Raw genomic sequence first — 22,783 nt, 5'->3', positions numbered from 1 at the left:
GTCAAGTCACTCTTTTTACATTTTAGATGAGCTTTTTTACTCTCTATGATTCTAAGATTGATATAATTGGTCATTTTGTTACAAACTAAATTGTTAACTATATATGTTCACAAATCATGCCAATAAACTGAAAAGAAAAATTGGAAATATTAAAAAAGAAAAACATAAAACTTAAAAAAAAAAAAAAACTCAAAATCAGAAGAAACCAAAAATTATAAAATTAAATTGTCTTCAAAGAATATTTTAATTCAAACAAATTAAAATATATAAAAGTAAAAAATAATTAAAAATAATAAATGCAAACTTGAACAAAAAAATGGCTAACGAAGCAAAATCAAAAATAGATTTCTAGAATTCTTAAGCCGAAACTAAGTTTTAAAAAAAGAATACTTAGATTTTTTTATCGATCAGAACCGTTTATCGTTGACTGACTTTTTCAAGTATATCTAGAATTTAAATACCGAAATTTTTTTAAAATCATATATAGAAATTTTTTTACGGCTGTAAAAAAGGTAAATTAAGGACTCATTTGGATATTCGGAATGAAAAATCACATAAATATGTGTATTTAAATATAATAATAAAAATAATAAATTACGTGACAGTATATTGTGTAGAGACGATAAATAGTATTTTTCATAGAAGAAAAAAAACTTAATGAAAATATTATAAAATTAAAAAATTATTTAAATATAAATTTGTAATAAAAATTTTATTTTAAAATTTAAAAAAATTATATCATCAGCCAAACGTACCTTAGAGAACCCAAGTTTCTTCAATAGATATAAGTGGGGGCGTGAGAGTTTGGGGTAGCGGTAGCTAGGGAGGAAGCACGTTCCCCACCAAACCATATTAATCGTGCATATATTGTATTTAAATTACTTCACATCTCTCTCTTCCAATAAACATCACCGAGTTGCCAACCATCAACTAAAGCACGCTCTTTGAATGCTAGCCACCCTTCCCCCTTTATTTTCTTGTACAAATTCACCCGTCTCTCCCACCCACCCACCTCTCCATCGATTACAGTAGCCCCACTTTTCTCCTTTTATAGCTCTTTAAACCCCGAAAGTTCTCTCAAATTTTCCTCTCACTCTCGCTCATACGGACATACACACGCACGCACGCACGCAAATGGCACCGGCGGATTGTAATTTCCAGCACAGCCACACATCATCAAACACAGTGTGCGTTATAAACGCCTCCGGGCACCTTGGCTCGGCCCTCGTTGAGCGTCTTCTCCTCAGAGGCTACACTGTCCACGCCGCGGTTCAACACCATGGTTAGAGCTCTAATATCATTGCTTCTGGTTCTGCTTCTTGTTCTTTCTTTTGGTATTTTTTTTTTTTTTTTTGGATAAATCACATCTGGGGTTCGTTTTGGATTCTTCAGATGAACAGATGCAATTTAATGGGCTTTCTTGCGAGAACAAAAAGCTGAAGATTTTCCGTTCAGATCCCTTCGACTACCAGAGCATAACTGATGCTTTGAAAGGCTGCTCTGGCTTGTTTTACGCCTTTGAGCCGCCACAAGACCAACCCACCTATGATGTAAGCCTTTTTCTCTTATTCAAAGTTTGCTTTACACCTAATTTTACATGTTTATCAGAATCTTATAGATAATATCTTTTCAAGATTAATGACTCTATGGTCCTTGTTACCATTCTTAATAGTTAATTCAATGATTCCGATTTCATCAAAACAACGAAATAACTAAGGAAAAATCTGAGATATTGTAGATTCAGTACTGTGACCCTTGGCTTACGTGAAGTAATTGATATTGCAGTTGCATATGTAATTGTCTGTCATTTTCAAGTTGCTAATAATTTTGTCCCTTTACCAGCGCAATCCCAACTTGCTCATCACTTTCCGAGTAATATCATATATATATATATATATATATATATATATATATATACACACAATTTAATTCTGACATGATTTAGGGAAGTATATTGAGTCAAATTTAGAGCTCAAGAAAGCCATTTTTTGTTGGGGGTGGTGCAGGAATTTATGGTGGAAGTGGAGGTAAGGGCAGCACACAATGTGCTGGAAGCCTGCGCACAAACGGAAACAATTGACAGAGTGGTTTTCACATCCTCGGTCACTGCCGTTGTTTGGAGAGACGATCGAAAGTCCACAGCATCTGAGTTAGACGAGACGCATTGGAGTGATGTTAACTTTTGCCGCAAATATAAGGTACACATTCTATAATTATCTTGGAAATAGTTTAATTTTTCTCAATTTCAATGCATTTACAACTTAAAAAATAAATTACCCTTCAGCAATGAAAAGATCGACGCTCTTTATTGCTTAAAAACTGTCTTAAATTCTTGAATTGGGAAGTGATTTTTGTTTAGTCTCTTATAAAAGAATCATATTGTACACAAATTTTGAAGTTCAATTTGATTTATAAGTATACTATTTTTTTCCTCCCAAGTCCTAAGCATTTGGAAGTTACTAATGTAATCTTAAATCCGTGAGGAGATACAGTTGTGGCATGGTCTGTCGAAGACGCTGGCGGAAAAGACAGCTTGGGCCCTGGCGATGGACAGAGGGGTCAACATGGTATCCGTGAACGCAGCCTTGATGATGGGTGGTCCTGATGTGTCCATCACTCACCCCTATCTGAAAGGAGCGGCTGAGATGTACGAAGATGGGGTGATGCTGACCGTCGATCTGAATTTCTTGGTGGATGCCCACATTTGTGTCTTCGAAAGCATCTCATCCTTTGGTCGTTATTTATGCTTCAATCATGTTGTTAATCGCCATGAAGATGCTCTCAAGCTGGCCCAGATGTTGACCACCCCTTCTGCTGCTCCTACGTTACCCCAAAGGTTCGTAATGGCATTTATTCCTTGTAGTTTCTTATCATGTCAATGCCATTCAATTTACTCACAGATTGAGCTGGAAAAAACAAAACAAAACAAAATACTGTTCTGATGTTTAGGTTCCGTTTGGATTTAGAAAGCGTTTCATCTCATCTCATCATTACAATTTATTTAAATTTTCACACAAAATATAATAAACAATTTAACTTTTTCAAATCCCAAAATAATAATAATATTAAAAAATAATATTCTAATAGTATTTTTTTTAACTATTATCTTTCATCTAAAACTATCTCATTTCATCTCTCCATCCAAACCAGTTCTTAGTAAAAAAAAAAAAAGCGTCAAAAACTTTGTTAGCAGCAAATGCGCTATTGATATGGAAGTTTATCATATCAATTGGCATTAAAAAGTATTTTAACTATTTTTCTTTTAATTGTAACGAGTCTCAAAATAAGCTGTGTTTACATGTCAAACTTGTAATTAGCAAGACTCATACGTAAAGGTTGATGTCGAGTGATCTTTCCATTGTAACATGTTCTTTTGCTATATACAGCTATGAGCAGGATATGAGGATCATCCAACAGAGGATAAGCAACAAGAAACTGAACCAATTGATGGTGGATTTTGAGTGTGGATCTCAGGTGCATTGATGCACTATTACCAGCTCTAGTTCTAGACAATGGTGATCATTAAGGTTATGGTCCCAACAAGAGTCCATACTCCACAGTATGGCCAGTGATGCCAATCGTGTGACTTTAGTGCATCAACAAAAACAGCAGAGCCTTCCTCAGTTTCTAGTAAACATGCAGGATATAAAGCATAAGCTCTAGCTATTTTTCCCAACCAATTGAAGCAAGCATTTTCATCCAATTGGGCTGATATTATTGTTGGTGGTTCCTTTATAATTATTGTTGTCGTTGTTAGTATTATTATTGGTGGTTTCAACTCAATATAGATGGATCTTCTTTTGAGACTTCTCATATGTTCTTATTTGTATATAATAGAGTGATTTGGAGGAAGGAAAATCCTCCCACCCAGCTTCGAAGAAAAGCTTTAGATGATGATGACTTTAGAAAACATGGTTTCATCTGGAATAATGAATATTATATATTATATTGATGCTTTAGATTTAAATAATAATAATAATGAAAGTGTTAAAAGCATTTATATATGAATGCAAAGAAAAACTAATACTCTAGCTAATTGAAGCATTAGATTATATAAAAATAATTAAATGATTTTTTAAAATGCATTCATTAATTATATATATATATATATATATTGTTGGCAATAGTTGTGACAATTGCTTTCGCAAAGTGAAGCTTTTAAATACCAAAATTAATGGAATCCGTTTTACTCCTACTAGGGAAAGATTAAAAGGTTAGTAATTTCATCTATTGAAAAAAAAACTTTCTAAGTACATTTGCATACAAAAAACTAACAAAAGTAGATTTAAATAGATTTAAAACATTTTATATATAAATAATAATTTACTCAATTATCATTAAAAAAATTGATCAAGGATGTCATTTAGGTGCAGTTTGGATAGTGAGTTGAGATGAAAGTTGAATAAAATATTATTATAATATTATTTTTTAATATTATTATTATTTTAAAATTTGAAAAAGTTGAATTGTTTATAATATTTTATGTAGAAATTTGAAAAAATTATAATGATTAAATAATATGAGATGAGATGAAATGTTTCTTGTATCTAAACAGGACTTAAAGTTTTCACCTAAAACCTCATTTTAGAATGAGTTGATAAGCGGAACAAAGGCGGATGAGTGTTATTGATGGGGAGAGAAAATGAAGAATGGGTTTAAATTTTTAAAACAAAAGTCTGTAGTATTAAGATAGTTTTTATCTTCCCATGCTGTTTATTAAATAAATAGAAAGCTGATATTTCAGCTATTACCTTTCAATTAAAGGGCTTAAAACTTTCTCTAGTTTTACGTGAAAACCGAACTGAAATTATACTCTTTCTAATAATGATTCCTAAAAATCCATTCCAATTCCTCCAAAAATCCCTCAAAAGAAATAGCCAACTTCATATTGGCTGGCAAAACTGTTGGAATTTATTCCTTGTGTTACGATCCCATATTGACTAAGTATGAGATTAGTTGATGGTTTATAAGCTCCTAAGCACCCTTCCCTTGTAAGCTAGTTTTCAAGGGTGAGTTCTACCTAGTGAGTTCATAACACCTTGATGGAACTATAGATCCACTTGTAGTGTAGTTGGCAAGAAAATATCCGAGTCTATTAATGGCTTCTCAACCCCAACAATTGATGAAATCTAGGATTAGATGACGTCTGAAAGGGTTGTTTAGTGTTATCCATTGTTTGATGGTCAACTAAGTAAAACTAGTGTCGGCTCCTAAAAACCAAAACATTGAGTGGAGTTTAGACAGTGAGATGAGATGAAATAATTTTAAATAAAAATTAAAAATTAAAAAAATATATTATTAGAATATTTTTTTAATATTATTATTATTTTGAGATTTGAAAAAGTCGAATTATTTATTATATTTTATATAAGAATTTGTAAAATTTATATTGATGAGATGAAATGAGTTGAGATAATTTTAATATCAAAAACTGAATTCGATCTGTCGAAACAATAATTGCGTGTAAGTGACTATGATGAAGTTGATTCCTTTGATGGAAGTAGATACCCACTTTGAAGTTTAGTTATGAAAATTAGAAAACATCTGGGGTCCATGCATCAAATTGCTTCATCAACCCTAGAATTGCTGAAACTTCAGATCATCGAACATTAAACGTCAGATCATTGGGATTGGATGGTATTAGAGTCCGACCATCAAATCAAGTACTGGACCATTCCTCATGAACTATTATGAGTTGAACCAACTGTTGCCAGTTGGTCTTGTTTCGACTCATGTTCACTTGGTGTTTAACCTAAATGATTGATGACACGGGGATATTGTTTGAACACAATTTTTTTTTTTTTTTTCGCGCACAATCCGAGTCCCTGAACCCTCGACGCAACAAAAATTATAGCTCAACACCAGCCTACAAACCCACAACACATCCATCCATCGAACCCACCAAGACCCATACACCTGAAAGCAAACAAACTCCCAACTAGCATGCATCAATTTCTTTCCAGTTTCCAATCCAAAAAAACACCACTCACATTCTACCTGCAAGTTGTTGTGTACGACACAGTCCATATAACTGATCAGAGCCGGCTCAAAGTAAGACCACAGGCCATTGCTTCAAGTCCCCAACTTATATGGAAAGCTCCCTTAAATAAAACTTGCTTCAAGTCCCCACCTTATATGGAAAGCTCCCTTAAATAAAACTAAAGCCCGATTTGAATACATAAAATCATCTCATGTCATCTCATTTTATCATTATAATTTTTTCAAACTCTCACACAAAATATAATAAATAATTCACATTTTTCAAATTCTAAAATACAAATAATAAATTATATTCTAACAATATTTTATTTAACTTTTAACAAAATATCTTATCTTATCTTATTTAAATTGCATAACCAAACGATACCTAAATTTTTATTTGTATTTTGTGTTTTTGAGTAAAAAGCCATTAAATTAAACTAAAATTTAAATAAAGCACAATTCTTAATATTTTTAATGTGTGCAAGGCCCAATGCAAAATTTTATATCTAAATAATATTTATATTTTAAAATAATTTTCCTAAACTAAAATTTTTGAGGAAATTTACAATTAGGTCTCGTTTTAAATTATTATATTAAATATAAAATTTTAAATTTTAAGTGAAACCTTACTCTATTTAAAAAATCTAAATAATATTTAAATAATAATTTATATTTTATTATATTATAAGTAAAAAAAAACACATTTTAAATTTTTTCTTTAGCCCCACCAATTTGTATTGAATCGCTCCTGTAACTGATATGATGAAATTTGACTACAAAAATTAAATTATTAAATTTCTCTTACAAAGATCAGTAAAAATTGCAAATAGAATTTACCTTATCTTATAAATACACGAAACTATCGAATCCGGGGCCTCTCGCCAGCATAGGCTAGGCTAGACAGCCCATTTACATCATGAGTGTAAAGTGTGTAATCGGCCCATCCTTTTTGAAATAGTTTCGTTAGAGTTTGGACTTTGGACAGAGAGAGCAACAGACCGACCAATGACTTCTGCAATTTCCGACACGAGCATCCCAATGAATTTTGTAAAATTTATTTTGCAGTAAAATTTTTAAAAAATAATTTAAAAATAGTTTTAATAGATTATTTATTTTTAAATTTATTTTATATTTTACTATAATATTCAACTACATTTAATATGAACTATTTATAAATGTAAAAATATTTTATTTATTTATTTTCTTTTTATGTATTTTATTTCTCATAATAATTTCTTTCTTTTTATATTTTTTTCTAATAAATTATTAAATAATATAATATAAAAAATAAAATAAATTGCTACTAAATCCCAAATCTTTCTTTCCCAAATCCACCTTTTTTGGGGGGCGGGCTCTCTCTTATTTCATAGATACTCATTCCCTCGTCCGAATGCAAATCTATCTCTAAATCCCAAATCTTTCTTTCCCATTTATAACTTCACCATCCATGTTTCCTTCCACGGAACATTCATCAAGATTTTCCCTTTTTGTCAGCGAGTTGTAGGTGGTTTCCAGATTTTCTCTTCATTTCTCGAAGCTGTGGATCTAACCCCACTTCCCCATTTGGTAACTCTCTTTCAATTTATGTGTATTTCTTCTTTCTTTCGTAATCCATTTTCTCTTTTCGTCTTTGTTTGAAGAGAATTTAGTTTTCTTTTCTTCTTTTCCCTTTTCTTGGAAGTTTGGCCGACTGAGAAAATCTATGTAATTTAGAGTTAGATGTGTTAAATAGCGAAAGACCCATATCTCAAATCATTGAAATTCAAACACTTTCCCGTCAGTTCCACTCGATTCGTGGCAGCTTACTCTCATTAGAACTTTAGGGTTTCGCGAAAAGAAAACTTCTTTTGCCAATGGATTTCTCCGGTGGCAACGTGGTCCAAGTAATCACCGGAAGTGGACCCGACAGCTGGTCCGGGGGTGACCACGGCATGTGGGCCACGGATGACGACTACCGAGCCTGGAACAACGGCGACGACACGCCGTCCAGCAACTCGAATTACGAGCTGAGGCTATCCCAAAGTCGCTCCGGTAGCGAGCCCTCGCACAAGAGATCGAGGAACTCGCAGGATGTGAACTCGTCCAATCGATCCAAAGCGATTGGGAAAATGTTCTTCAAGACAAAACTTTGTTGCAAGTTCCGTGCTGGGACGTGCCCGTACATAACTGACTGTAATTTTGCTCACAGCATTGAAGAGCTTCGGCGGCCGCCTCCGAATTGGCAGGAGATTGTGGCGGCGCACGAGGAGGAGAAGGCGGTGGTGTCATCAGAGCCGATGGAGGAATATCAGATACCGTCATTGGGATCTTCGAATTTCGTGGGGGAGACGCAGAGGTCGTTTAAGGGGCGGCATTGCAAGAAGTTCTACACGGAGGAAGGATGCCCTTATGGGGATAGTTGCACATTCCTTCACGACGAGCAGTCCAAGAATAGAGAGAGCGTGGCAATAAGCTTGGGGCCTGGTGGCTATGGTGGCGGCGGCGGCGGCGGCGGCGGCGGCAGTAATGGTAGCGGCAGCAGTAATGGTGGTGGTGCTTCTGCTGGGGGTGCGAGCGGGCAGAATGCCAAGCCGTCGAATTGGAAAACGAGGATATGCAACAAGTGGGAGTTGACGGGGTATTGCCCTTTTGGAAGCAAATGCCATTTTGCTCATGGTGCGGCAGGGATGAGTTGTTTTCTTTATTCCACTCCTGTTAGGATGTAAGGAAATTTTTATGGTGTTCTTTTTTTCTATATATTTTTTTATTCGTGAGCTGATAACTCTTTTTGTACACGCCATTGAGTAAAGAAAAAAAAAAGGTAATCAATATATCTTTTAGAGTCATTGAACATAACCTTGTGATTGATTACATTGTCAGCGTCGCTCTTGATTGGCATGAATTCACTTGAACAAAGAAGAGCTTACCATTTTGTTTTAATTTCCCATCTGAGGATGGTATCTGTTTTAATCAGATGGATGTCTGGATATCTCAGTTCCCAAAAAATAATTTCTATCGACTTTCTTCTTGATTAGGAAATGCTTCAACTTAGAACATTTCTCCCTACACTAATTATGTTCAACGCTGTAAGCTTGATCTTTGTAGCTCCTAATCTGATGCACATTTGAACATTCACATGCTTTTGATTTTCACAGAGTAGCATTATCCAACATTCCTTTGATTTTCACATGATCAGAAACACTTTTTTTAAAGAAAGATTCTATTCATCATCATTTTAACCATCATTATCTCAACATTCCTTGATGTGGCATCAAATAACTGGTAGACAAGTTAAATATAACAACTAGTTTTCCAATCATTTAGCACATCATGGGATGATGAGAGGATCATGGATGGAAAGATGATAAATAGCATTACTATTTTTCATATATCTGCATATGTTTTTCTTTTCATGCATGACTACCAGAGAGAAAGCCTATTGATTCTTCCTGCTCTCTAGAGTGATGGACCAGAATATCGTCTCTAACAAACAGTTATGTGCAGATATATCACCGTCTTTGTTTCATAGTGGGTCTTGGCAGGCCCAAAATTATGTATTAAGGTTGTATGGTTTTCATAAAAATTAACCATTTGACCTTTTAGCCAGTGTAGGGCAAATGATGGCAATGACAATCTAAAACGTTTTAAAATCGTGTTTGTGTACACAAATGTTGGGTGCAATTCAACATCTAAGATCTTTCAAGCTGAATCAAACTTTTTTTTAAGCTGAATCAAACTTAAGTTACATTATTTTGAGGGTTATATTTCTTTCCCTCAGTCATTTTCTGAGGTCTGAAACCTAGAAGATCCAACAACCTAGTGGAACTCCTAGTTATGCCTAGTGTAACTCCTAAGACTTTTGCTTCTATAAATCACGCCATAGACAATTATCAAAAATAAATAAATCATGCCATAGACATTCTAGTTTGCAAGTTAACATGTAATATTCACCTCCTATGTTCAGTTATTAGGTAAGTGTTTTACTAATCATAAGAAGGAAATCTCTTCTCTCTCTCGCTCTCTCTCTGGCTAATTGATTATTGTGTTAACAATATAGGAGGCACAAATCACAGGATCATGATGCCTGATTTTGCTACTTTCAATGCTCTAGTGGCTGTTGTCTTGGAATCCCAAATGTATCCATGAAATCTCCTCCCTTTTCTGTTTTTGTCTTCTAATTTCACTACTTTTTCAGAGATGAGGGAGAGTTTTCCTTAGTCAGATCCTATAAGTTATTTTAAGACCATGTGAAAGCCATGAGTCTATAGATTCACATAGATTGCTTTGAAAATTGCTACCTAGCAGTTTGTAGGAAGTTTCTTCACAGTAGCATGTATGAAAATCTGACCGCAATCAAACCTGCACCATTAGTTTGGAAGGCTGTGCTATGCTCAATGTTGATTCTTCATTTTTAATGTCTCTAATTCAAAACCAAACATGAAACATTGGTTTCATTAAACTCCATTATGCAAGATGGGTAAATTCCACAGATTTCAGATGTATCTCTGTCTCTCTCTTAGAAAGAGTAGATGGTTTGATGAGAAGTGTCATCTGAAAGTCACGACAGAAAATCAAGTGGATTTTTTAGATAACACAACCTAGCAGTTTGGGCTAAATTCCTCCAAACTGGTGAAGATGAAAACGTTCCTTTTCAAACTATTTTTGGCTTCAAAGCAAGATGTCATATAAATTTCCAAGTTCTGTGAGGCAATTTTTTCCATTGTGTTCTCTTATAGTATAGTATCTATTCAGTTATCAAAGGCTTTCGATTCTTTGACTAAATTACGTGGTCTACCACCCTAGCATCTTTGTTGAGGGTTGCTCGTGGTGGCTTTAACTTGTGGTTTAAGGTGTAGTTGGGAGCGTTTGCCCTTTTCAGTGAGACGTATACTGGGCATGCACTTAATTGATAGCTAAATGCATTGGCTTTTTATAGGTGAGATGAGATGAAAAATCTGTTAACTGTAGCGAGATGATTTGTGAATAGTAGTGAAATACTTTGAGTTAAGATGTTTTATGGGGTTTTGGAAAATGACAAAGAAAAAGTTGAATAAAAATATTATAAAGTTAAAATATTGTTAGAATATAATTTTTGTTTTAGAATTTGAAAAACTTGAATTATTTTTTGTGTTTTGTATAGAAGTTTGGGAAAGTTGTAATGGTTAGGTAAATGATTAGATGAAAAAGTTGAAGATTTGAAATTGAAAAGTATTTGTACTTCATCTCAACATCCTAACGAGTCCCTAGAATTCTCTTATATTGGTGACCCTAGAACTCTTCAGCAAGGATTTTTTTTCTTAATAGTAGTCCTGATTCTGGTATCGGCAATGCAAAATGTGATAGACCCCAGTAGGCATATTTTTTTGGCATGCTTTAGATTGGGCAAGTGAAATGATTTACCTTATGCCTTTATATTTAAGAAAATTGCTCTCACGTTGGCACTTATCAACTATTTGACTTCGATTGTTGTGAAGTTGGCCCGTATTTAAGTTTCTTGGATAGTTATTTCTTCAACTACAAGTAGTGGTGTATCTCGTGTTCAGCTCAGCATCATACTTTGTAGGACTGAAAGGGAAACGTAATAATGAAGACACTTTTTTTAGCTTTACAAATTTTGATGGGTTAGGGAAATATTTGTTCTATCTTTAACTTTGGAATGTATGTGTCTGACCACAGAATTGCACCGATATGGAGGGGGTCTTGTGGAGGGGGATACTAGAGATTCTTCTTCTGCTCCTCCTGACTCAAAGCAGAGTGGAGTACCTTCAAAAAATCCAGCAGATACTCAGGTAGCGTCCGTCCCTTCAGTTCCTCATTCTGATGTCTATCATATGGGAGTTACATCTCAAAGGTCACCCATTGTAAGTCAAAGGCCAGGGCAGAGAACTCACCAGAAATGGAAGGGTCCTGACAAAATCAGTAGGATATATGGTGACTGGATTGATGACATCGAATAGAAATTGGAATCGTTTGTCGACATATATTGAAGACGGACAGTGACAAAACAATCTCCATCATAGTGTACTTTAATCTCCTTAGTGTGGGCATGTTGTCAACACGTAGCTTCAGCCAATGGTTAAAAGAGTTAGTTTGTTTGCTTCAAGTTTCAGTAGAACCCTTTGTCTTTGTGCGTGCATGTAATAACTTTGCAGTTTCCCTTCATTCCCTTGTATAATCACTAGATACCCTTTTCATCGAAAGAAATGGTATCGATCTTTGTACCACTTTGTTAGATTTACACATAATGTTCTCACCCTCTTCCTGTCTCTCTATCTGAATCTCTCTCCCATACGTGCACGCACAGACACATTGATTTTGGTCGGAAATTGTTGCTTTAATTAGGAGGTCTATACCCTGCCCCTGATTTAGCAGGGTTTCTCTTTCACTAACATAACCTGATGTGCATCCTTTTGTACGTGCTACTTCACTGTTTATTTTTTCGCCCTTGAGCATGTAAAAAGCATTTCTCTTCTCTGCTGTTCGTAAAGAGTCATCAAGCTTGTCGAGTATGATGCGATAAGTAATAAGATTCCTTCCTGGCCTTGGGCATGAATTAAGTAAAACAGCACTTTTATGCTCGTTTAATTGTCAAAGAAAGTGCATAAGATTTTGATTAGAAATTCCCTAAATGGTTTCGTAACGAACTTTATAATCTGAAGAAAAGTATATATCAACAAAAGATAAAAGAGAGGAGTGCTGCTTCAGGGAAGCCCCTTGTAGCGCACGAATCACAACAATAGTGCTGAGTCGTGTAAGTAAAGAAAAAACAAAATAAAACATGAAAAAGTAAAATGGAAGCTTCTTTACAATTTCTGGCATTTCTCCCTCTCCTTTACAGCTCTTTTATCCTCCACCCAGGTTTACGAAAATAAATAAAAATAAAAACTTCTCCTGCACTAAGGGTCCAGTTTGGATAGTGAAAGTGTTTTATTTCATTTTTTTTATCATTATAATTTTCTCAAATTCTCATATAAAATATAATAAACAATTCAATTTTTTTAAATCTCAAAATAATAATAATAATATTAAAAAATAATATTCTAATAATATTTTATTTAATTTTTAATTTTTAATTTTCATTTAAAACAATTTCATCTTATCTAACTGTCCATTTTATCTTCATTTAGATGTGTACAATTTAGACATTCTGCATATTAAAAAATTTGAAAAGAAATGCAGAGCAGCTTCATGGCCAAGATTTGCAGTGTTTTTGAGGGTGTAAAAACAAAGCAGATGTGGGTGCAGCAGCCATATGGCCAAGAAGGGGTCTGAAAAATGCGATTGATGCTCGTGAGTGAGGATGGTCTGAAAACACACCCAGGATAGTCTAAAAATACATGAGATTGTGCCTTAAAGGAGGGTAAATTGGACATTTCATAAGGTGTTCCCTTTCGTGTTTTAAAACTTTCGTGCGTTTTAGCATTTTTCAAAAGGGAACTATCTTATATCTGTCAAGGCATACGGTAACCCGATTATTGCCATTCCCCACCGTTTAATGAAGTATTGTCACCACTTAGGGATAAATTATAAATGTACAGTCAGTATTCAAATTCAGAATCTATATTCTAATTATATTTTAAATCATCACTTATTTTAAAAAATTAAATAAATAAGTAAATATAATTGTTTAAATTATATATATCTCTGACAAACTTGATCAAGGTAAGGTTTTGAGTTTTAATTGTACCGAACCAGCCGATGCTTACGAAGTAACTAGGATGTGGTGTAGTCAGCAAAGGTGAGAAATTAATTTGTTGAACCCAAGTAAGTGGCTAACCTCCAGAGGGAACTCCTTTATTCCCTTCACAAGGACTCGTTCAATGGCTAAAGACCAACGCTCCACATGATCACCATTCCTAATTAAGCTCCCCTTTTATATGCTCACTGTCACAGACTCTTTGACATGCCTCCTTGTTTCTCTCTTTCTACTCCCACAAAACATGTTTGAACTATTTCAGGAAAGAAATTTCCCTTCTTTTTTCTTACCACCATTGTCTTCTTCTGCTCGATCCTTCTCATCTGTGCAAAGAACCGAAGGCCGGAACAAACTACCCTCCGGCCACCCTTTTAAGCTATTCCGGATCTCTTCTGCCCAGGCAGTTTCAATGAATCCCACTCCACCACCACGTGACTTCGGTATCTCCTCGCCTATAACCGTAATCCTGACAGTAATCCTCCTTGTTTTCTTTTTTCTAGGCTTCTTCTCTGTATACTTCTGCAGGTGTTTCGTTGACAGCATGTCTACCTCCCGACGATCACCCTCCCGCAATGTTGGCTCAGGCGCCGATGTATCTGACATCAGTGGCCTTAATCCTTCTCTGATAGCTTCCTTCCCGACATTTATATATTCGAGTGTCAAAGATTTTCGCAAGGAAAAATACGGTCTGGAATGTGCAATATGCTTGGTGGAGTTCGAGGACGATAGTCTGCTTCGCCTTTTGACGGTTTGCTACCATGTTTTTCATCAAGAATGCATCGACCTTTGGCTTGAATCTCACAAAACATGCCCGGTTTGTCGTGGGAACCTTGATTTGCCTCCTGAGTCTTCGGAAAAGTCTCCGGCGATTGTAGATCATAACGCCATGCACGATATTCATGGTAGCAATGAGCCTTCAGATGATGCTGAACCTGTGCGCATTGATATCCGAGAAGATGATGACAATGAGAGCTCAGACAGTGGAGGAAGCCATGAACATTCATCTAAGACACTGCAAAATGATCATGAAGATAAAATGGTGGAAAGATTTTCAAGGTCGCACACAACCGGGCATTCTATAGTTAAGAGAAGAGAAGATGAGGATAGGTATAAGCTGAGATTGCCAGAGCACGTAAAGGTAAGACTTATAAGAGGGCATAACTTCGCCAAAAGTTGTACAACATTTGGGGAGTTCTCAAACCATGAAGAGGCGGGCAATGGAGGTTTTGGGGAGGTCATGTGTGGTTGTTCCGGGGGAAATATCAACAAGGTTTAAACTTTATTTTTTGTATTTGCATTTGTTTTTTTTTTTAAATCTTTTTTTAAAATTTTTCTCTCTATACTTAAGATGATTTTGAAACATTAGCTATTTTACATTCTCTTGTTTTTTTTTTTTTTTTTTCATTTTGTTGTGCACTGGTCTTACAGATTCCTCTTTTAACTAGCTGTGATTGTGGGCACAATTGATCGATACCACGAGTAATTGGAAAACTATTGCAATGAGAGTGTCAATTTTCAAGCACTAGCATCTTTAGCATTTTCATTTTAATTAAAAGCTAATTACCTCTCTAATATAAATAGAAATCAAGCTTTGTAAATATGTGTGCTGGTTTCAAGTGTATATATATATATATATATATATATATATATATATATATATATATATATATGGTAGGAGTAATGGTACTAAGCCCTCTCATTTATACCACTCACTTTTTCTTCTTGACATGGCATTGCCATGTGACCTATTAAAAAGATAAAAAAATTTAAAATACAAACATAAAAGGAAGTGAGAATCTAGTATTTTAATATTCTTATTTTTGTGTTTTTTAGCGTAATTTTGTTTTGAATATATATTTTAAAAATTTTTAAAATTATTTTTGGTGATAGATCAAGGGGCAAAGTAAGTAATATAAATTAGAGACTATAATAACGTTACTCATATGGTAATCTTCGTTTGTCCAACGTTTACCTCCAGTGTAATTAATATTAGAGATAGGGGGCGTAGTAGTCAAGCATCATGATCTCCTTGTGTAGGGATCGAGATTGTACAGGGCATGCATAAAGCTGCATCCATGCCTAATTTGAGCCTTAACCGAAGTTTGATTTTGTTTATTTCTTTCTAAGCGATGGAGCAATGCCAAGAGAAGTGCACAGTAATCGGTCATCTCGTTGTCAGCAAGGAATTCTGAAGGCCTCCTCCCAGATAACAAGAAAATCACTCGGATTCCAATAGCATTCTTCCAGTGTATCCATTATTATAAGCCTTGAAAGATAGAGTATATAGGCCTGGTTGTTCAAATACCCTGCGAGCATTTTCTAATTTCCCACACTTGACATACATATCGATGACATAGCCTTCTTTTTTTTTTTTTTTGGAACAAAGGTAAAGATTTCATTAATCAAGTAAAATTATATCGTGAATAACGACCTCCCCCAGGACAGAGGGTGAGTTTGGTTACCAAACTCATCTCAACTCATCATTACAACCTTTTCAAATTTCAATATAAAATATAATAAACAATTCAACTTTTTCAAATCTCAAAATAATAATAATATTAAAAAATAATATTCTAACAATATTTTATCATCTCAACTCAACTCAACTCAACTCACTTCAACATCCAAACACAACCTAAGACCTCAGGAGGGCCATCCTCCAACCAAACTTTTTCACAAACATCCCTAATAGCAAACTATGCTACCGTGTGAGCAACTTTGTTTGCTGACCTGTGTACAAAATTAAGGCTCCATGCTTGGTTACTTTCCATCAACTGCTGCAAATCCTTTGTCATTTGTCCAAACCACGAGTTATCTTTATTTTTGAAGTTCACTGCATCCACAACCCCCTTTACATCCCCTTCAAAGAAAACTTAGTTTAAACCAAGCTCAGTACAAATGTCCATAGCTCTATGAAGAGCAACACTTTTAGCTTGGGCAGCTATAGAGATGTGGTCCTTGGAGGTTGTCACCACAGCTAACAACTTGCCTTCTGAATTTCTGATAATTACTCTCATGCCCATCCTGCCCTTAGCTTTTTCAAAAGCTGCATCGAAGTTCACATTGACATATGGTCATGCAGGTGGTTTCCATCTTGGGGTTGATCCTCTCTCAGAATTTCTTTTGGTACTCTTTAAGCAGTTCTGTTTGGTCTCTTTAAAAAAATTTTAAATTCGCTTAGCCTTCTTAGCCAGTATACCAGGGTGCATAAAATGATTTTGAAAGATAAAGACATTTCTTCTTACCCACAACTAGTAACACACGATTAATGCCAACTCTAAATTCTCTTTGTTCAGCTTGTTCCTCATCTCAACCCACAGCATCTGGAAATTAGCATGGTATCTCTCCATTTACAGAACAGACTAGTCTCTCCTCCCCATACATCTGTTGCAGCTGGGCAATCCCATATAACATGCAGTATTGTTTCCACTTCTCTTGTACATAGTGGACATAGATTGTTCTCAATAATGTTCTTCCTATAAAGATTTTCTTTTGTAGGAAGAACATTATTAAAACACTTCTAGATAAATATTTTAAACATGCCGGGTACTTTTAGCTTCCACACATCTCTCCACATCACTTGTTTCTCCCCCCTTGTCGAGGCTTCTCCTGCTTTCTTATTCAAAATTTGAGTTTCCAAAAAATAGGCACTCTTAACAGTGAAGATTCCTTTAACTAATCCCACCCAAATCAGCTTGTCTCTTGAACGTCTGCTACTAATTGGAATGGAACATATAATTTGAGCTTCCTCTTCATTAAACATTGTTGTCACCAATTCTTTCTTCCAAGAGCAGCTACCCTCTTCTATCAATTCATCTACTCTGGCCTCGGGGTCCAGTATATATTGATGGGAGACTGAATCTGATAAGTCACAGGGCTAGGCAACCATTTATCCTCCCAGATCTTTATGTTATTACCATTACCAACCCTCCACACAGCCCATTCCTTGATCAGTTCCAAACTGGACCATAGACTTCTCCAAATATAAGAGGAAGCACCTTTTAATTTAGCCTCCAGTAGGTCACATTTCTGAAAATATTTCTGCTTAAAAATTAGAGAAACCAGTGAGTTAGGTTCCTTGATCATTCTCCAAGTTTGCTTGGCTATGAGGGCTTTGTTGAAACTGTTGAGATCTCTGAACCCCAAACCCCCTTGATTTTTAACCTCTCCCAATCACCTCCATGATCTCCAATGGATACCTTTCCCCTCCCCTTTATTACTCCTCCAGAATCTAGCCAAAAGAGCTTCTATTTCTTTGAGAAGCAGCCTAGGCAGCTTGAATACACTCATGGTGTATGCTAGGATAGCCTGTAGCACACTCTTGATAAGGATCTCTTTCCCTGCTGAGAACAAGAGTTTGGTTTTCCAGCTGTTGATCCTTTTCTGCACCTTTTCCTTCAAAACTCTGAAAGTGTTATACTTGGATCTCCCAACTACAATGTATCTGTTATAATCATTGCATCTTGATCCATTCACTTGTTGCAAGATAGATTCCTTAGCTTCCTCCCTAGTGTTCAAGCTGAAAAAGAAACTAATTTTTCCTTGTTTAGAGTTTGGCTTGAAGCTTTCTCATAGAGAATTAGTACGTGACGGATAAGGTACCATTCAACTAGCCTTGCTCTATAGAAGATTATACAGTCATCAGCAAAAAGGAGGTAGTTTATCCTCAAACCACCCATTGTCACTGTCACCCCCTTGATGAAGCCCTTAGATTCTGCATTGTACAATAAAGAGCTGAGACCTTTAGCACAGGTTAAGAACAAATAAGGTGACAAGGGGTCATCTTGACGTAAGCCTCTGGATGGTAAAAGAATTTCACCAGGTACCCCATTAATCATGATAGCATAAGAGAGTGTCCTTACACACTCCATCACTAAGTTAGTCCATTTCTTCCCAAAACCAAGCTTGAGCATCATTTCTTTTAGAAAAACCCACTCCACTCTATCGTATACTTTTGACATATCTGACTTGATAGCCATAGAGCCTTCCCTACCTTTCTGTTTTGAATTCATGGTATGGAGTAGTTCATAGGCCACCATTATGTTGTCTGTGATCAGTCTGTTGGGAATGAAGGCACTTTGGTTCCAAGATATAACCTTTTCCAACATCCCTTTCATTCTATTTGCCAAGACTTTGGAAATTATTTTATAAACAACATTACATAGGGAGATAGGCCTATATTCATGCATTGAGTTTGGGGGACATGACCTTGGGGCTTAGCACTAAAAGGGTGTGGTTTAAGTCCTTTGGCATCTTCCCAGTTTTGAGAAATTCAAGAACTGCCTGAGTCACTTCAGTCCCCACTAGTTTCCAGTGTTCTTGGTAAAAGCCTGCACTGAAACAATCGGGCCCAGGAGAATTGAAGGGTGACATTTGCATTAAGGTCTCTTCCACCTCTTTCTCTGTAAAATCCTTCTCCAATTGATGTTGCATTTCAATTAACAACCTTGTATGGATCCCCTTAAGGCATTGGCCTGCACAATCTAAGTCTGGTTGAGTAGACTGGAAAATTGAAGAGAAGTATTTCTTAAAGCCATCTACTATCTCTGGTTTCCCAACTAAAACTGCCTCATTCATGTCAAAGATTCTATGGATCCAGTTCCTTTTTCTCCTTTAGTTTACACATGCATGATAAAACTTTGTGTTTCTATCCCCGCCTAACTACCAATGTTTCTTTGCACTTTGCCTACACCATATGTTTTCTTGGTCTGAAAGGAAGTTTAGATCTTGTTGTAGCCTTTTCTGCTGAGTCATATTGCCAAGTCCTTTTTCATTCTGTAGCTTGCTTAACAGTTTGGTCTTGTCCCGAATGGCTTCGGTTGTGTCCCTTACTAAGTTTTTGCTCCACTGTCTAAGTCCCTTCTTTGTTTCTTCCAGCTTCCACAACACACTATCCATATGACTGACCCCCCCTTCTACCCTTACAAACCTCATAAACAACTTTACTGCATCCCACCTCATTGTTCTAACCTGAGTCATACTTAAAGAGGCTATGAGTCCTCCGAAATGAAGGCACTTTGCTACTACATTGCAGTAGTATTGGGTTGTGATCAGAGCACACTGTAGGAAGGATTTCTACTGAGAACTCAGGGTAATTGACTCTCCAAACATTGTTGGCAATGACTCGGTTTAGTCTTTCATTGGTAAAAGACTCATCTTCATGGAGATTGTACCAGGTAAACTTGTTTCCCCTCCACCCCAGGTCAAAAAGATTTTCTTCCTCCATCACCCCCCTAAACATACTCATTAGTCTTCACTTTGAGGACTCCCCCCCATCTTCTCTTCCTTATATAATATTTCATTAAAATCTCTTATACCCCCCCCAACCCCCCATCCAAGGTCTTGAAAGAAGATAGAAGCTTCCAAGTCTGGGTTCTTAGGTTACCATATCTATTAAGTTATCATGATTCCACAAAAGCATTAGCCCACCACTCCTTCCCCTGGCCTTTACTACAATGCACCCATCGAACTTTAGCCTCCTTGCGACCTTAAGGCCATTAGCATATGACAGTTTGGTCTCCCAAATCGGGCAACTTATCCTTCACAATCAAGCAAAGGTTTGAACTGTTCGGGGGTTCCCAAGCCCCCGATAGTTCCAGCTTAACAGTTTCATTGATACCAGCGGGGTTGACTCGCAGCCACCACCGATTCCATAGGACTATTGCTATCCACTAGCTTAACATCAGCTCGATTTTTTGTACTTTTTTTTAAAGGAATTGAGCTAACCTTTTTATCGTCTGCTTACCATTTTTTCCTAGGGGAAAAAACATGGTTTGCGGTTGATACAGTCTCCTCTCTGATTTGCGGTTGAACACGAGCACACCTCTTCCATTTTCGATCCTCCCCTTTCCTTCGAGTGCTTAGAACCGAACCTGGCTGCTCTTGAAGTTCCTTTCCTGGGTTACTAGTCGTTGGAGAAAGAGAGGCCAGTAATTTAAGCCCTTTTTATCCAAAGCCAGCCTTACATTAGTTAGAGACCCACTCTCTGGCCTAGGCCCATCACGTATTTGAGTCTCAAGAACAAATTCCCACCTATCATCCTCCCCTCCATCAGATTTTGCCACCGAAAGTACATCCCCACTCTACATCTGGTGAGACTTTCTCCCCCAATTATGAGGAATGAACTGTTCCAACTACTACATCCCCTCCCTCTGATTCCACTGACAACATCTCTTTGTTCCCCACAGCTACAGTGCTTCCCCTTTGGACAACTCTAGGGTTCTGAAGCTGAGAAAAAAAACCCCAGGTCGACCTTGCTCCCCTCCCGTCTCCGGTAACCCTTCAGTTAGGCTGCTTGTAGTGGTCTCCACATCCATCTTGCCCTTGTCTTTTCCATCTTCCCTCCCTCCTTCTCCTCTGCCATTACTGGAAGATGATTGCCTTCGTCTCGTTATTCTTTAAACTCATAGCCATGGCCCGAACTATGGGCTTGACCTTGTATTTTCTCCTTTATCCTCAAGGACTGCCTTACACCCCTCTTCACCATGGATAATCCAGCTGCATTGAAGGCAAATCTTGGATAAATTCTCATCTCGGAATTGAACCCAAAGTTTAGAGCCCTGGTAGCTTATAAAATGACCTCTTGCGATGACTTTATAGAGGGATACCTCCACCCTTACTCGCAGACAACTCCCCCATCCAATACCATCCTCCTCAACATCAACTTCTAGAACTTGTCCCATGGAACCACCAATTTGAGTCCCCCATTCCATTGTCATGCAACCTAGAGGTAAGTCATGTATCTGCAACCAGGACACTTCCTTATCGAATTTGAGTTTTCCTGACCACATCACACCGTCATATGGCCATACCTGGAACAAAGCATTATCAAAAGTCCATGGTTTGCCCTCCAGGATTATGTGCATATCCGCATGGGTCTCAAACGTAATAGTAAAGATATTCTTATTAACTTCTTGAAAGGTATCCCTTTTACCAATTCTCCATATTTTTGCTATTGTGTTACTAATGAGATCCTTCCCCACAACTCTGTCTGTGCATACCTTCCCATTGAGGCTTCTGTTACCCTTTCATGATATCTCTTCACCACCACTGCTATCTATTTCCAGAACCACCTCTTCTTCTTCCGTTAACCTGAACTTCCTCCACTGGTCCTCAAGACCATCCATCCTATTATCCTCCTAGCCTGCCATAACTAACCTTGAAAGAAACTAGTAGTCCCAAAACTATTTCGCCACCTCTAGTTCGCAAACCACAAACCAGAGAGGAGACTACATCAATGACATAGCTTGAAACAACATCATCATCCCCAAAACCAAAATTAATCACAACTCCATGAATTTGCATCCCCTCCTCCAGCGCATATATTCTTGAATAAGCAATAAGTGTATTAGAGAATGCAAAATTCATGGGCCTAGTAGCTTCTGGGGAACATCTCAAAAAACATAAACATTGCCGCACAGGACGCAAGAACACCTAAACCATTCATATATGAAAACAAAGGCAAGTCCTTCCTCAGGCACCCTCCTTGTGCGTACGCCGTAATCATAGCATTCCAAGTACCTCCATCTCTTTGAGGCATTTCCTCACCCCTTTCTTGTCCCTTTCTTGTGTCACATATTACGCCTAATCACATCCCATCGAGCAACTGAGGAGCAATATCCACCCCTTTCTTGTCCAGTTTGTCACCGCCAGCAGGAACCATGTATGTCAAGGAGGAAACATGTACTGGGTGGTTCTTACAGTATCCCATGTGCTCCTTGAGCCTTAGCCCGAACTCTCTGTCCCGATTGTATGCAATACTAAATCTATCCTTCTTGGGTTCTTCATCTTCATCGTCACACTGTCACTAATTTCTTTCTCAGTCGACTTTTCCATCCTGAGGTAAATGTAGTAACTGATTGTTAAGGAAGACACTACGGTAAGCAGGAGCGCATCACTACATGAGGAAGTGACTCACAACACTAGTGCAATCACCAAGCCATACACAGTAGAGGACGGTAATATACAACTAAGAAATAAGGAATCTACTAGAAGAGGACAAGTGTCAATAGATCCAAGAAATATGGAAATTAGTTAATTGTATAATTTCTCTATATAATTGACTGTAAAAGGCACAATATAGTGTGTACAACAAAAATACAAATGAATCACAGCTAATATTCTCTT

The 22,783-nt window shown here is 36.7% G+C and overlaps 3 protein-coding genes across 3 annotated transcripts; all 3 read left to right on the top strand.

Moving 5' to 3' along the window:
- The first annotated feature begins 885 nt into the window (after positions 1 to 885).
- Positions 886 to 3,811, top strand: LOC108984841 (cinnamoyl-CoA reductase-like SNL6). Its single transcript, XM_018956915.2, has 5 exons — positions 886 to 1,282; positions 1,393 to 1,550; positions 2,007 to 2,198; positions 2,493 to 2,836; positions 3,387 to 3,811. The coding sequence occupies exons 1-5, from the start codon at positions 1,135 to 1,137 to the stop codon at positions 3,481 to 3,483; spliced, it is 939 nt and encodes a 312-aa protein (XP_018812460.1). The 5' UTR covers positions 886 to 1,134; the 3' UTR covers positions 3,484 to 3,811.
- A 3,501-nt stretch (positions 3,812 to 7,312) lies between these two features.
- On the top strand, positions 7,313 to 12,217 carry LOC108984840 (zinc finger CCCH domain-containing protein 12-like). Its single transcript, XM_018956914.2, has 2 exons — positions 7,313 to 8,646; positions 11,638 to 12,217. Exons 1-2 carry the CDS (start codon positions 7,836 to 7,838, stop codon positions 11,916 to 11,918), a joined length of 1,092 nt encoding a protein of 363 aa, XP_018812459.1. The 5' UTR covers positions 7,313 to 7,835; the 3' UTR covers positions 11,919 to 12,217.
- Positions 12,218 to 13,991: 1,774 nt separating this feature from the next.
- Positions 13,992 to 14,933, top strand: LOC108984839 (RING-H2 finger protein ATL29-like). The gene has a single exon (XM_018956912.2). It carries the CDS (start codon positions 14,067 to 14,069, stop codon positions 14,931 to 14,933), a length of 867 nt encoding a protein of 288 aa, XP_018812457.1. The 5' UTR covers positions 13,992 to 14,066.
- Positions 14,934 to 22,783: the final 7,850 nt, after the last annotated feature.

Source organism: Juglans regia, chromosome 2 (genome assembly GCF_001411555.2).
Source record: "Juglans regia cultivar Chandler chromosome 2, Walnut 2.0, whole genome shotgun sequence".
Taxonomy (NCBI): Eukaryota; Viridiplantae; Streptophyta; class Magnoliopsida; order Fagales; family Juglandaceae; genus Juglans; species Juglans regia.
This window is presented reverse-complemented; position numbering and strand designations above follow the sequence as displayed.